At 33.9% G+C, this 14951-nt stretch overlaps 3 protein-coding genes across 3 annotated transcripts; 2 read left to right on the top strand and 1 right to left on the bottom strand.

Annotated features, from left to right (window-relative positions):
* Positions 1 to 54: 54 nt before the first annotated feature.
* LOC106365134 lies at positions 55 to 3477 on the bottom strand. Its single transcript, XM_048741436.1, has one exon. It carries the CDS (start codon positions 1335 to 1337, stop codon positions 282 to 284), a length of 1056 nt encoding a protein of 351 aa, XP_048597393.1. The 5' UTR covers positions 1338 to 3477; the 3' UTR covers positions 55 to 281.
* A 498-nt stretch (positions 3478 to 3975) lies between these two features.
* LOC106365133 (60S ribosomal protein L39-1) lies at positions 3976 to 4669 on the top strand. Its single transcript, XM_013804583.3, has 3 exons — positions 3976 to 4124; positions 4230 to 4333; positions 4413 to 4669. Exons 1-3 carry the CDS (start codon positions 4122 to 4124, stop codon positions 4459 to 4461), a joined length of 156 nt encoding a protein of 51 aa, XP_013660037.1. The 5' UTR covers positions 3976 to 4121; the 3' UTR covers positions 4462 to 4669.
* Positions 4670 to 11412: 6743 nt separating this feature from the next.
* LOC106368576 (polyubiquitin-like) lies at positions 11413 to 14855 on the top strand. The gene has a single exon (XM_013808577.3). It carries the CDS (start codon positions 12196 to 12198, stop codon positions 13321 to 13323), a length of 1128 nt encoding a protein of 375 aa, XP_013664031.2. The 5' UTR covers positions 11413 to 12195; the 3' UTR covers positions 13324 to 14855.
* The last annotated feature ends 96 nt before the right edge of the window (positions 14856 to 14951 follow it).

The raw sequence follows: 14951 nt of genomic DNA, 5'->3' as shown, positions 1-14951 counted from the left end.
GACTTCCAACATCTCAGACGACTCAGACGATTTACTGGGGCTATATTCGTAAAAATGGCTTCTGTTTTTTTGTTTGGTCACAAGGGGCTGAGCTGTAATTTCACTAGGCTTTTAGGTTAGTTTTGCATTTGATTCAAGTTTGGGTATATGTTTGGAATTAAAATCAAGTTGTGGGTTAGTTTTGGCAAAAACCCCTAGAAGATTTGACCTAATCTTTGTTATATTGGGTTTCCTTATTGTAGCCATGGTGGGATTTCAAGAAACTATTGCCAAGATTCATTTTACTTCCTCCAAGCATAGACAACCAAAGAAAACCAACTCTTATGTCCAAAGCTCCTTTCATCTTCCTCCTTACAAGTCGACCATTCCATTACCGAAGAAGACCAGTGACCATACGAAGACGCCCTAAACGACAGCATTCGAGAGTTCTCCTTCCCCAAGACGACGCAGTCCCTCTCACGCTTCTTCATCATCAACACATCGTTCCCTTCCACTTCTTGATTCTCAAACCGAAGCAAGAACACGGCAGGGACTTTAACCAGATTAGCTTTATCCTTGTCAACAAACATCCAGTTGTATACATCCCATGATATCTGTATAGTCACATCATCGATCACGACCTTAGCGTTTCCTCTGAATTTCCACTGAAGCTGCTTAATCTTCAAAACACTTTTATTGTCTACGCTAAACCGGAGACTAGCATCATCATCATTAACCTTAACATCTATACCGATCTCTCTTACTTTTCCTTTAATCTTGATTTTCGTATGGTACACTCTATTTCCAAACAGATTCTCACCTCTCGACACCAAGATTTGTCTCTTGGGCCTCTGTTTCAGAGAATCTCCGACCAGAAGACCGACCTTGCCGGAGATAAGGACGGCTACGTAAAATCCTGACACCGGGTCGGGTCCTGAACCAAATCTTGCATGAGTCAAATCCCACGTGACTCGAATATCAGGCTTTCTAGATATCTTCTTGGATCCATGTTTTCTCCAGAAGGTCAGAGGCTTGATCTCTAGTCTGAAAGTGAATGGGACCGAGTGGCTGTAGCAATCTGGAGAGTGGAGATAGCAATTTGCGGAGCTGCAGTGGTAGAAATGGAGGTGGAGAGAGCGGCGTAGGAAGGACTGAGACCATGAGAGGAAGAAAGCGCCGACGTTAGTGTGGTAGGTGCAAGTGGTGGTTGGGTTTAGGAGGTCGCCGGGAAAATACGATGTAGCTGATGGTGATGGAAGAGAAGACGATGTATCTTCGTTGGTAGCGGCGGCGGTGGAAGGGTGGAAACAGGCAGACAAGGGGGAGGAGCCACCGCGACTATGAGTAAAGGATCTCATTTTCTTTGTGTTGTCTTCTCTGTTTCCTTAGAATCTTACTATACGTGTGTACACTACATGCATACAAAGATATATAGGAATTTATCATGTGTTAACGTTTAATTTATTTATTATTAACTCATAAACAGGTTGATTGATTGTTGTGCCTGTGTGTCTGAAAGTGAGTTGTCATGTTGATATTCAAAAAGAGTGGGTCAAGTCAAAAAAACTTGAAAGCAACTTTGTGGATAATAGACCGAAAAAGACACATTCATATTCTAAACCGGTTTTCACACTGAGGCTATATGTGCATGCATTATCTCCTAGATGGAAGCCATTGTAAGTTAGTTTTATTTTTAACTTGGGGGTAACCGGAGTCTAAAGAAAAACCCATACTAAATTGGAGAAATGCAGTCCACAGATAGATTTTCTTTCCGAATATTCAAATGAAGTTTAATGTATGACTCCGTATCTACATGGCCACAAAATAAAATATAATGTGATGCTTTCAAACCTGGATTGCTTAGCAACCCAAAATCCTCTTACCACTAGACCACAACCTAGTTTGCTTTTTGATCAGTGTTATGTTTTTAGTTATGGTGAAGGCCGAAAGCTATCAAATTTTCAAAATGGTAAAAACAAATATAATATCAGCAGAGCTATGGACATACTTATATGTTATGGTATTCAAATGAGTTATCCACAGAGAAGCACACAAAACATACTATAAATAAAACTAAAAGATTTGACACTTCGATTCAGTGCCAGTTATCGATTTGGTTAGGTTAGTATGGTTCGGTTAAAATCCCTGATTAGGGCCGGGAACAAATTATATTCTAAAGAAAAATGAGGTTTAGAATGAATACAAGTTCGATGGTAATAACTATCATCTATCAAGTAGAGCAATGTTGATAAATTTGTGGGTTGATATAAATTAAACCTACCTAGACTCGTATAAATCACTGAATCAAATATGTTAAGACATTAAAAAAGGTTCAATTCTTGATAAGTTCAATAATTATATGCCCATTTATTGGTTTGATTTGATATGTATTGAACTTTTTGTTACGGGTTGCTTTCTGAGTTCCAGCTAGCAAAAGAAAAAGTTTGAGAATGTCAAACTTATATGGAAATCATACACCAATTCACTGCGAGATTGGTGCTTTACCCACTACTCTTTGTTTATGCCACATTTTTCCAGACATGTGTGTCTGAGTTTTCTGTATCCAATCATTCAGAGAATAACTATAAAATTCAATCTTCTCCGAATTCTTGATTGGCCAGATATTTACTTTTACATAAGGGAGCCTTTTTCCGTTGTCAAAACAACAATTCCATAGATCGGGACGTGCAGTTGGATGTCTATTCTTATGCTTGGATTACCCATCAGATTCAGATCCAAATTATCCAGATTTTCTTTTATTTTTGCAGTTTTTAATATATTATATAGAAAAGTAGTAAGGGTGTTTCAAGAACAAGATCAAAGGATCTCTGAATCATATTTTACGCGTTAGAATCTAGGTCGTTCATCAGAACAGTTTTAGCCCAAATTTCCTTTTTTATTGGGTCATTCTCTGAATCTCGTCTGCATCTTTATTTTTATTAAGGGTTATTTTATACTATTTTGTTACTTGTCAGAACTTTCAGCTGGAGCTACTATAACACGTACCTCCTCACTACATGTGGAAGAGTATACGTTTCTTAAGTGACCGAGACTACCACAATCAAGGGTATTTGAGTACCAATCACTCTCTGCTTCATGATACATCAAGTACGAACAAACTCCTTTTTCCAGAGCTTACATCACCATTGCCTACTATATTCCTCACATATAGACTGGATTAATACAGTCCGAGATTGTTCCTCCACGATGTACATTTGGAGTGTCTCATCTTTTGTACTTTTTATGTTTTTGTTTGTTGAGGTCTTGAGGAGCTCATGTTTTTAGTCAGGTTTAAGATGTGATTAGTGTTCCACTCTTGCATTTGTATTTCATCATACATATTGGGTGATGAAATATTCAACACCTATATTCTTCTAATGGATTACCCAAAAAAATCGTGTTACAGAAAAAAGAATTGCTCAAAAAAGTCTAGAGTGCCATTTTAGTCTTGTTCATAACAAAATCAGATCTATACTATTATTTGCGAAGTAAATTTTTGGAATCAAGCTCTCACGTTAAAAGTTAGAGCGGTTAATATCGTTTATACCCTTAATAAATTTTATATATAATTAATTATATAATCAAAAACAAAATTTTATTAATAATATTATTTTTTTTAAAAAAAATAAGATAATTCTTATATATTGTGTTGTTTTCTTAAAATATTTTTTCAATTATAAAATTTAAAAATAAAATATAAAACAATTATAATAAATTCAATGGTTAAAGTCAATGTTATCTTTAATAAATTTTAATTAAACATACATATTTAATTAGATTTTTTTTCACATATATATATATATATATATATTTTTTTTGATTTAATTTTTTTGAAAACATAAATAATAAATTATTATGCTGGTTTTTGAATTAATAAAAAATAAACTAATAAATATTTGTAAACGATTAAGCCCGCATATGCGGGCAAGACACCTAGTTAAATCATTAAATCGAACATGTCTTTTACCCCTTGGAGAACTGGGTTACTTTATCTCCAAACCTAAAGCCTGAAACAAATGGGCCGCAAAGGCCCAATCTAAAACTGCAACCCTAAAACCGTGACCCTTATAAAGAATATTTCTTTCACTGTAGTTTAACTTCGTTTCGGCTCCGTCCCACGAACAAGATCGCAGGGCTTCAAGATGGTACGTCCTCTACCCTCTCCTTCGATGTTAAACTCTACATTCACGTACTTAGTTTAAAAATGTTAACGAAGGTTCGTGACATTTGATCTTTATTGTATGAAACAGCCGTCGCACAAGTCATTCATGATAAAGAAAAAGCTGGCGAAGAAGATGAGGCAGAACAGGCCCATTCCTCACTGGATTCGTCTTCGCACTGACAACACCATCAGGTTCGTCATTTTCTGTTTCGTGTATTCTATGGTTGATCGATTTAGTGAAATCTTATGTGGGTTTGTGTTTTGATCTCAGGTACAACGCAAAGCGTAGGCACTGGCGCAGAACCAAACTTGGATTCTAAGAGGTTACGGTTGCGTATTGTGGAAGCTCGGTTATTTCCAAGACTTTTGAGTTTTGTTTGTGTTTTGTCTCAGTTTTGATTGTGACTATTATGTTGTTAACGTTTGTGTAAGACAATCTTTAATCAGTTTTGTTTTGAAAATATCCTTCCAAAGAGTACTTATTGTCGGGTTGAGTTAGTTCAAAGATTGTGGAAATGTTTATTGGTTCATGGATTGTATCCAGATTTTTGCTCTCCACCGTTCACTAAGTTTAGTTAACTTGAGGTCGATACTTGTGCTGATACAAGTTTGGGTTTTATGCTAGGTAGGTGTATGCCCTCTTCTAAACCTGCTAATTAGGTAATGTGTTGGTTAGGCTTGAGAATATACTTATGTGATTCTATCTACCTAAACAAAACATAATCATATAAGATTCTTCACAAGTAAATAGGTTTAACAATGTCGTTTGGTTAATACGTTTGCTTAATATCTTGTCGTTTGTTTCCATGGCTTTACCCTCAAAAGTGTAGCCATTTTTGGTTTGTTGATTCAACTTGGATAAGCTTCGTCTGAGTTGTGGTTGATACAAATACGCCTAGTGTGTATACAATCTTTTCTTCCTTTTTGGTAACTACGTAATTTTATTTTCATTCAAAATTTATAAGATATTTGAAGTATCGTGTTACCTTAGATTCATTGATAGTTAAGGAGATGTTGTATTTATCTTCACTAGATCGTTTTTCCGCGCTACGCGCGGATAATTACTTTTAAAAATTCATAACTAATTTCTTGTGTGAATATAAAATAATTCATATTTTCATATGTGTTTTTGTGATATAGTCTCGTTCTTGCATTTTTGTAATAAGTTTTTAAATTAGTTTACTAAAATACCAAAACTGAGTTTAGAATACAAAAACAACACAAATGATTATTATATTTTGAGCTACATATAGAAGGTGTAGTTCTAATTCATGTATAGAACTTGACTCTTATTTTTATTTTGAATTCCTTGATAATTTTAAAGATTTAGTTAAGTTTTTGAGAATTATGTTTGAACCTAATTTTATGCTTATGTTCAATTTATATCTGTATGTAAATTTGGTTTTATAAATGACATTTTTTGAAAATTTTCTTCTTATTAACAAATTGTGTCATTTTATAATTTCAATATAATTTTAAAGATTATACCTATTTAACTTAGTATTTATTGTAAAAAAAATGATTGTTATCTTAAAAATACCTTAATATCTCAATGAATATTAGTTAAACAGGTGTAATTATTAGGGATAAACATGAATTCAATTATATTTTGATTTGTGTGAAAAAATGTCAAAATAAAAATTTAGTAAGATAGAAACATAGTATTTAATTTTATTCTATTTTTAAAGTTTTTTGTTTGACCAGTTTTCAACTGATTTTATTTTACAACACAACATTAGGTTCTTATGTTTTTAAACCAACCTATAGATTTTTATATTTGAAGAAAGTATTCATGACATATGCCATATTTTGCAAATACGTAGAGTTCATGGAATATTGGTAGTAGAAATTTTCAATTGATAAACATGAATAGAAGTAGATATATTTTGTGGTGTAGTAGGAAAAACTCCAACAAATGGACGACTAAAAAGTTATTTTCTCCCTCTTGCCATGAGAATCAGTCTTTGGGGCTAGTAATGTCAATAAGATGTTTAAGATGTTGTAGGTGAAATTTCACTTTCTCTGTTGTTATTTTTGCTGCTTTGTTTAATTTAAGCCTGGAAATATAAAATTTTCAATATGGAAAATTATTGTACCAGACATGTGCGCATGTATATAAACTGATCAAACTTGTGGTTCCTTGCTGCAATTGTTTAAAGTGAGTTTAAGCCGCAATAATTTATATAGATAGTGTCATGAAACTATTGAAATACTTTAGATTTGGTTTCAATGATCATTAAAGCTTATTAAACTTATTCAATTTGGTTTGATGAAATTAAACCCTATAATTTCACACAACTTAAGTAAAATAAGACTTTGTTAACACAATCATATATGGATCACAAGATTAACAAAAGTCTTAAGACTCCAAAAATATTGGTAAAAAAATGTGTATGAATGAAAAACTAATATCAAAATCTCAATTAACCAAAAGCAAGGCCAAGACAAATCTCTTAATAAAAAATATTGAAAAAAGCTCAAGAAACCTCTGCATCTGTAAGTAAACTTTCTTCGCCTCAGTATTAGATTTCTTGAGAAGACTGGAAGTTCTGAACTCAACATTGTCTCTAATAAAGCTCCACCAGAGAACGGTTAGAGGTATTGTGGCGAGGTGCCAAATAGAGTGAGCTTTCATACGGAGAGGGAAGTCATATATCTCTAAAACCATAGCTAAGCCACAACCACCCACAGTTTCCAATTAGAAGGATGTCTAGAAACAGCGGCCCATCTTGCCCATAGGAAAAGCTGAGCGACTCCCATGGCCACACACACAATCATGTTCCAACCTGTAAACATTGAACTCACAAAGAATACGGAGAACAAAAAATAGAATTGGTTTCAGAAAGGAGACAAAACTTTTCTGTATATCATAGTCAAGTTTGTATAAGTTAATGTACATTATGTGTGAGGTGACAAAAGCTAGTACTGGAGGGGATACCATGACTCTTGCAGCCTCCACCCGCACATCAAAGGTTCTTAAGATGGATACGATGAGTGAGAATCCGAGAATGGCTATTGCAGATGAGTAGTCCAACGTCTTTGTGATGTCAACATCCCTGAGAACCATAGAGACGGATCACCAGAAGATTGTGGATGATAAAAGTAATGTGTAGATGATTACCGAGTGTGGAAAACTGCACTCCAGAACCAAGAGTTCATGCACAGGAAACCGTACAAACCGACGTATTGATAGTAACCCGTCTGGCTGTCTTATCTTTTTTTGGGAGGCAACTTATAGTATAGTCTAATGAAGATGGAGAGCCACCCATGGAAATGCATCGCTAGGCTTAGCACAGAGAAAACAACAGAAGCAGGCTCATGACAATGACCATCGGCTATTCTTATCATGGCTACCATATCTGTTTCCTGAACAAATTCATTGATTATTGCAGTTCTCTAAACATAACATCTAAATGTTGTAGCTTCTCAATCTTACCAAGGTATTCTCCATTGAGCCAGACATGGAACGCGTGGCCAAGGCTAGCAATTCTAACAGTAGACTTGTCTTCTTAATTCTTAAGGTCACTGTTATTTATCTTGAACCTATAATATAGAAAATTAATCAGATAAAATTCTTATGTTTCTTTTTGATGTTTTCTTTTTAAAATTCTGATCATAAAAAGAAACCCACTTGTACGCTTACTTTTTTGTGTACCATCCGTAGTCAGACTCGTCTTTGGAACACCTTGACATCAAACTCTATACCGGGTCCCAAACATCTTTCATGTTCCTGAGTTCATGGAAGTTTGATTACAAAAAAAAAAAATACATAAAAAAAACAATAGAGGAAGAATAGAGTGATGTTCTCCTTCGAGTTGTCTCTTTAATTTGAAGTCTAGAACTTAATGCTACCAATAGTCTAATACTCAATGCTAGTAGCTCCATTAAACCCACGTTGCGCAAAATGGATGTGTCGTGATGTGCCCTGCAAATGATAATATCTAAGTACTATAATATAACTAAAAACTAAAGTTTACTCTTTATAAAATGTTACAGGTTTATAAATCTAATTTCAAATCTTAATCTCAAAGCTTAAACTTAACTAAAAGCATTATTCCCCAAATCTCAAACCCCAATTATAAAGTTCAACACTTATACAACTTATAAAGAATTAAATCCATCCTTTTTTTTTTATCCTAGATCATAAATTCAAAATTTATAGTTGAACCCTTAACCATAAACTTTAATCTTAAACCCTACACTCTATCCCCTAAACCCCAAACCTTATTCCCAAAACCCAAAACCATATTTCTCAGCGCAAATAAGAAATGATAGATTTAAGTACCCAATGCAAATAATGTTTTAAAAATAAATAAGAAAGTTGGATTGTTATTGACCGATGCAAGAAGAGGGCGAGGATAGCCAACGTCTAATCTTAGCCGCTGATGAATGTTGATCTAACGAACAAAATGGTTTGTTTTTAATATTCAATATTTTATTCTATTGTTTTTCTTCTCCTATCTCTCCAGATATGTCGTTCTCTTATCTCTTATCTTTCATCTCTCTCTCCCCTCTTTCTCCAGATTTGTTAATCTCTTCATCTCATCTTTTTTCTCCAGTGGTCTAAGGCATGGTCTCCTCTCCTCTCCAGTGATGCAAGGCGGTATGGTAGTCCAGTCTCATCTCCCGTTTTCTCCTCGGTGGTGAGCAATCCAGTCTCCTCTCTCCTCCTCCATAGTCCAGTCTCCTCTCTGCTCCTCTGCATTTCAGTCTCTTCTCCGCTCCTCCGCAGTCCATGCTCCTCTCTGGTTTCCAGTGGCAGCTACATCTGATTCTTCTCAGCATTCCTGCATAAACATCTTCAATTTTCTTGTTGTCTTTATATTTCACTTCTTAGTTTCAACTTTTTGTTTGTGTATAGGAAGTTTAACATCAACATATTGTTATGTTTAGGAATTTCATATTTCTTCTTGTAGTACTATAATCTTGTACAACTATTTCTGGTCTTATTTGTATTGTTAACATTATAATCAAAGCTTTATAAATTATTTTGTTATGACATTAACCAAAGCTTTGTCTGTTGCTATATTGGAATCAGAGATTTGATAATCAGACCCGTAGCTATATATTTGCTATAACTTTGCTAAGGATAGATTGTAGTTAAATACTGTGGCTATTAGATACGGAAAGTCTTTCGTTAAAAACGTTGCCAATGAGCAACGGACAATGTGGTGGCCATGCCGTCGCTATTAACTATGACCATTGTTCTCGCGAATCCGTTGCAAGCTAGCTATGAATTGGCAACGGCTCACATTTAGCGTGGACGCTGAGGCCACCGCTTCCATCCGTCGCCATCCGTAGCTTTTTATTTTCTCGCTAAGGATTGTCCCTCCTAGCTACATAAAATTCTGTAGCTATATCATTGATTTCTTGTAGTGATACTTGAGTACACAAAAGGAGAATTAGTTACCAAGGAGCTGTTTCCTTATCGTGAAAAATGAAAAAAAGGCTAGAAAAACAGCTTCATAACCAAATCAAGAATTTCTAACTTATCTTTGATTCTTTACCAAAATATTATAGTTTTGAATCATGAGGGTCCAAGGCGGTAATGTTTAAGATAATACCATTACCAGTTGATAGCTGCTGCTGTGCTGCGATGAAGCTTGTGCACCATGACGAACATACGGGATGATGAAGTCAACAGGTGGAATCAAATTTACACCAACATGTTCTCATCTAATAGGATCATTCTGTTCCCTATGTGAAATCTATACACATTACAGCGACACATACATAAGTTAGATCACATAGAGGAGGGATTGAACAAACCAGACGTAATGGAAATCCCATGTCGCCTCTTGTAACTTACTGTCGCATGTTTTTACCTTGCTCATGCCTTCACAATGCCCTTTGCAGAGACCTGTAATCATCAAGAACATAAGGCACTTGGTTTCCGTATAATAATGGTGAGTGAAACACTCTTTAAAGAATACATGTAGAACCTTTTTCCTTTATGGTCCCGGAGTAAAGTTTTGCATCTCTGTCGCAAGACCTCAGATGAGAGATTTCCACTTTTAATGGTTTCAGTTATTCTGCTGCTTCATCTCCACTTTCAAAGCTAGCCCACATCTCCCAACCATCCGAGAACTTCTTAATCGCCTATCTCAACTTTTGAGTTCATGGTCTATTCAAAAACATGAAGAATAAATACATACCAAGTTAATTAGTTAAAAGAACACAGACAAATCAAATTCCCTCTCAATTAATATGGTTCAAGAGGCTGGGAGATTTCTGATTTAGACAAACAAATAGAAACTTTATAATCTATTCAAAACATAAACATAAATCTATGACCTGGTCGTGTGGGAAAGAACATCATGCCTACCTGCTTAATTATATGGTAGACATCAAAATCAGATCCAACAGAAAATGCAACAGTGAGTGACTGTGGAGATACAGTTTAATGATCACCATCTCTCTTGCCATGGACTCAATACGTCTAATTGAATCTGAAAATTTGGTTAGCGTGGAGGGAAGAATCAAAAAAGGGAGATATATAATTGTGGAGCTGACGGGAAGGAAACAGATTCATGTCGTTTGGGTTATGATAAACACATGAAATTTATGAAACTTAGATATGGAGGCAAAGGAGAATCAGAAGTGTTGGAGCGGCTGTTTGGTCCACGCATTGGAGGAAGACGAAGCAGAGAAGTTTAAGAGAATGAAAAATGATGTGGCAAAACATAAACTTTTGATTGGTTGATTATTTCAGCTGAGGTGGCATAGCTAAGAGGGCTTCATATTGCCCTTTTAGTATAGTATAGATATCCGTATGCATAACATGATCAAATATGGCCTCTAGAATGCAGAATCGGTCGTATGCGCATATTTCAAACCGTTTTATCGGTTCACACCAGGTTCAGTCATTCTCCATTTGAGTCTATCAACGAACATTTTGGAAATGGATCTGGACTTTGTAGTTTTCTGGTCAAAGACTTCGATTGTATTAAAAACTCTACTTATGGAGCTTATTGGAAGAAGAATTTATTTCGAATTATAAATGGTTTTCAGATTATTAATAGTTTAATAGATTTAACAAATATTTTCTCTTTTTATCCTTTACAGAATAGTTAATAATTTTAAAGATTTTCATGCTTTTAAACTAATTAAATATTAAAAATTTATATAAAATATATTTTTTTAATAATATATCTTTTATTATGTAAAATAAACTTGAAAACATTCATAGATACATAAAATTATATACATGGATTTATATTTATTTTAAAAATATTATGATGTATAATATTTTTGGATAATGTAATATAAAACCTTTTTAGATAATGATGATTATCAAACTAATAAAATTCATTTTTACTTTATGGATAATTATATATTAACAATTTGTTTTAAAAAAATATCACAATAAGTGATTTTGATAGTCTTAAATAATTTAAAATAATGATTCATTAATCAAAATCATAAAAACATGACAAATAAACAAAATACCTAAAATCATGGAGAGAGCATGGCACAAATTTAATTCTCAAATAATAAAATTTGTAAATATATATATTATCAATCCAAAAACCATTAGAATAAATATAACTACATAAGGAATTTAACTACATAACTTTAAAATATTATGGGACTAGAGCTGACATTGTTTTGTTTTATTTCTTTTAACTTTAGCTAGATTACATATCTGTAATATAATAAAAAATGATATGTACGATTATGTTTCAAAAAAAAATCTGTAGGATTGTATTTTAAATAAATTGTTTATATTTAAGATTCATATTTATCTCAAAAAGTTTTTCATCCTTTTTTTTTCAGTTTTGGATCAAAGAAGTAATCATATAAGGAACCTCATCCCCTGTTGTATTGAAGTCTTCTATCTTACAAACCCCTAACACCTCAGAAAATCTTTCGTGAATTCTTCTCTTAAGTATATCTTTTCTCCGTAGATCTTTGACTCATCCGTTAATATTTCTTTGCTTTCTGCTTTGGTGACTTTCTTGTTAAATAATATTCGTTAGAACCCTTGTAATTTTCTGCACTTACTTTTGAGTCTTGTGTGCTAACGAGAATTGTACTTTTTATTGTTTTTCCAGATGTCGATACAAATCTTTATTAAGATTTTTACAGGCAAGACCTTAACTCTTGAGGTCGAAAGCTCGGACACCACTTGCAAAGTCAAAGAAAAGATACAAGATAAGGAAGGAATCCCTACATACCAGCAGATGCTTGTCTTTGAAGAAGAGATGCTTGAGGATTGCCGTCCCTTGGCTATTTACAATATCCAAAAAAATTCAACCCTCCACATGATTCTCAGGTTCACAGGTATGAGAATCTTCGCAAATATTTTTGAAGGCAAGGCCATAATGCTTGAGGTCAAAAGCTCAGACACCATTGACAACGTCAAGACAAAGATACGAGATAAGGAAGGTATCCCCAACTACCAGCAGATGCTTTTTTTTGCCGGGAATAGCCTTGAGAATGACCGTACGTTGGCTAGTTACAATATCCAGAAAGAGTCATCTCTCCACTTGATTCTCAGATGTAGAATGCGAATCTTTGTAAATATGTTTGACAAGACCAGAATAACCCTTAAGGTCAAAAGCTCAGACACCATTGGCAACCTCAAGGCAAAGATACAAGATAAGGAAGGAATTCCTATCGAAAAGCAGAGATTGGTCTTTGCCGGACGTATTACGAATGATGACTATACCTTGGCTGATTACTGTATCAAAAGGGAGAATACTCTTCACATGGTCCTCATGTTGGGAGGAATTATGAAAATCTTTGTTAAGACTTCTACAGGCAAAACCATAGCCCTTGAGGTCGAAAGCTTAGACACAATTGACATGGTCAAGGCCAAGATCCAAGATAGAGAGGGAATCCCTCCGCACCAGCAGATGTTGTTATTTGCCGGTAAACAGCTCGAGGATGGCCGTTTGGTGGATAACAGGATCTGGAATGAGTCAGTCCTACAAGTCCAGCGTGTAAGTGGTGGAATGCAAATATTTGTGAAAACACTCTATGATAAAGTCCTTACCTTAGAAGTTAAGAGCTCAGACACCGTTTACCGTGTAAAGACAAAGATTCAAGACACGGAAGGAATCGCACCAGACCACCAGATACTCATATTTGCTTGTAGACAACTGGAGGATGGTTACAGGCTTGCAGATTATAACATCCAAAAGGAGTCAACACTTCACCTTGTGCGTATTTTCACATAAAATAGACTTTAATCTATTCATTTTTTTTCTTTGTTTTTAACTTATTATATTGGATTTTTTTTTCTTACGGGCACGAATTCAAATTTGTTTTTCACTAATCTGATGATCACCTAATTAAGAATGACTAAAACACAAAATAGAAAAACCGAGATACCCCTTGGTAAGGAATCAGCCTCGTGATATGAGGGAGAATAAAACTCCGGCGATAAGGGCGACTGGATTGCCAAGCATGGCGGAGGTGACAAACAACACGGCCATTCCTTGACTCTGCGTTTCCTGTTAGGACTCAAACTATATCAACTCTTAATATCTATTCTATTAAAACAACAACCAGTTGATAAAATGTTATGTCCAATTTATAATTTCAACAATACATATTTTTAATATAACTGCAACTAAATATATATAATTTTCATGTAACCTATTCTATTAAAACAACAACATGAACAGTTGATAAAAAAGTTATGTCCAACTTATAATTTCAACAATACATACATTTTTAATATAATTGCGACTATATATATATATTTTTATGTAACCACCACTTAAATTGCCTAATAATCGGCAACCATTTTTTGTAACTGCATCCATATATCTTATTTTTTTTTATGTAATCACCACTGTTTTTATTGTTCAAAACTAGGTTGCATTGAAACGGAAACGGATACGTTGAATCGAAACGTTTTGAAACGTGGAAACGTGATTTTTGATTTTATATGCTTTGGAAACATTTAAGAAACGTCTATAAATATATATATATAACTGATTAATATTTGCATTCATTTTTATTATATTTACTATATCTTAGAATGCAAATAAACAAATATCCATTATATTTAATCATACGAAAAAATAAGTCATTATTAAACATCAAAATCATATAAAAATTTCAAAATAACAAAAACCCAATACTTAAATATTAAATAGTTTAACTAAAATAAAAATCATAACAACAAATCATAACTAATTGGAAAGTTTTAGCGTTTCCAGAACATAAACGCGAGTTTCCAAAATAGAAACACAAGTTTCCAATAAGTTTTCAAACTGAGATTTTTAAGAAACAAGTTTCCAATGCGTTTCTACGAGTTTCCGAAAGATTCTGATTCCGAAACGTGAAACGTACCTTCAACCGAGTTTCCATGCAACATAGGTTCAAAACATACCAATGTTAATTATAGGGTTAAATTTGTATTTTTAAAAGCTAAGGTATATTGGGACAAAATCAATGGATTTAAAGGTTTAAGGGGAAGAATCCTTTTCAATATGGTTCAATTGGCCATTTTTTTTCAAATTTGAACTCATTTTAAGTTTAAATCATTAGAGATGCCCTGAGCTTTAATATATATCAAGTTTCCATAATTTCTTCTTTTTTTAATTCCTGGAGCCTGAAGAATCTTTTTTCATAATTCTAGATTCTACAGTTTTAAGTTTATTTTGCACCCCTTTAATGGTTTTATTATTTTTGTTTCAAATGTGTTTCTCCTTACAAAGATACAACACTTTTGTGTGTATGTATTTTTGTTATGTAAAACTGGAATCCCCCCCCTCCCTAAAAATACTCACAAGGGTTTGAAATTTCTCTTCCTGGTGAACTCGTTGTTAGGTTAACCTTTTATCAATACGGCTAA

Source organism: Brassica napus, chromosome A9, assembly GCF_020379485.1.
Source record: "Brassica napus cultivar Da-Ae chromosome A9, Da-Ae, whole genome shotgun sequence".
Taxonomy (NCBI): Eukaryota; Viridiplantae; Streptophyta; class Magnoliopsida; order Brassicales; family Brassicaceae; genus Brassica; species Brassica napus.
The sequence above is the reverse complement of the archived record's forward strand: the minus strand, read 5'-3'. Positions and strand labels throughout refer to the sequence as shown.

Excerpts from the sequence above, each read along its gene's own strand:
- LOC106368576 (XM_013808577.3), top strand. The coding sequence starts at position 12,196 with ATGTCGATACAAATCTTTATTAAGATTTTTACAGGCAAGACCTTAACT.
- LOC106365134 (XM_048741436.1), bottom strand. The coding sequence starts at position 1,337 with ATGAGATCCTTTACTCATAGTCGCGGTGGCTCCTCCCCCTTGTCTGCC.
- LOC106365133 (XM_013804583.3), top strand. Across the intron at positions 4,334-4,412 it reads CGCACTGACAACACCATCAG|GTACAACGCAAAGCGTAGGC; the intron begins GTTCGTCATTTT and ends TTTTGATCTCAG.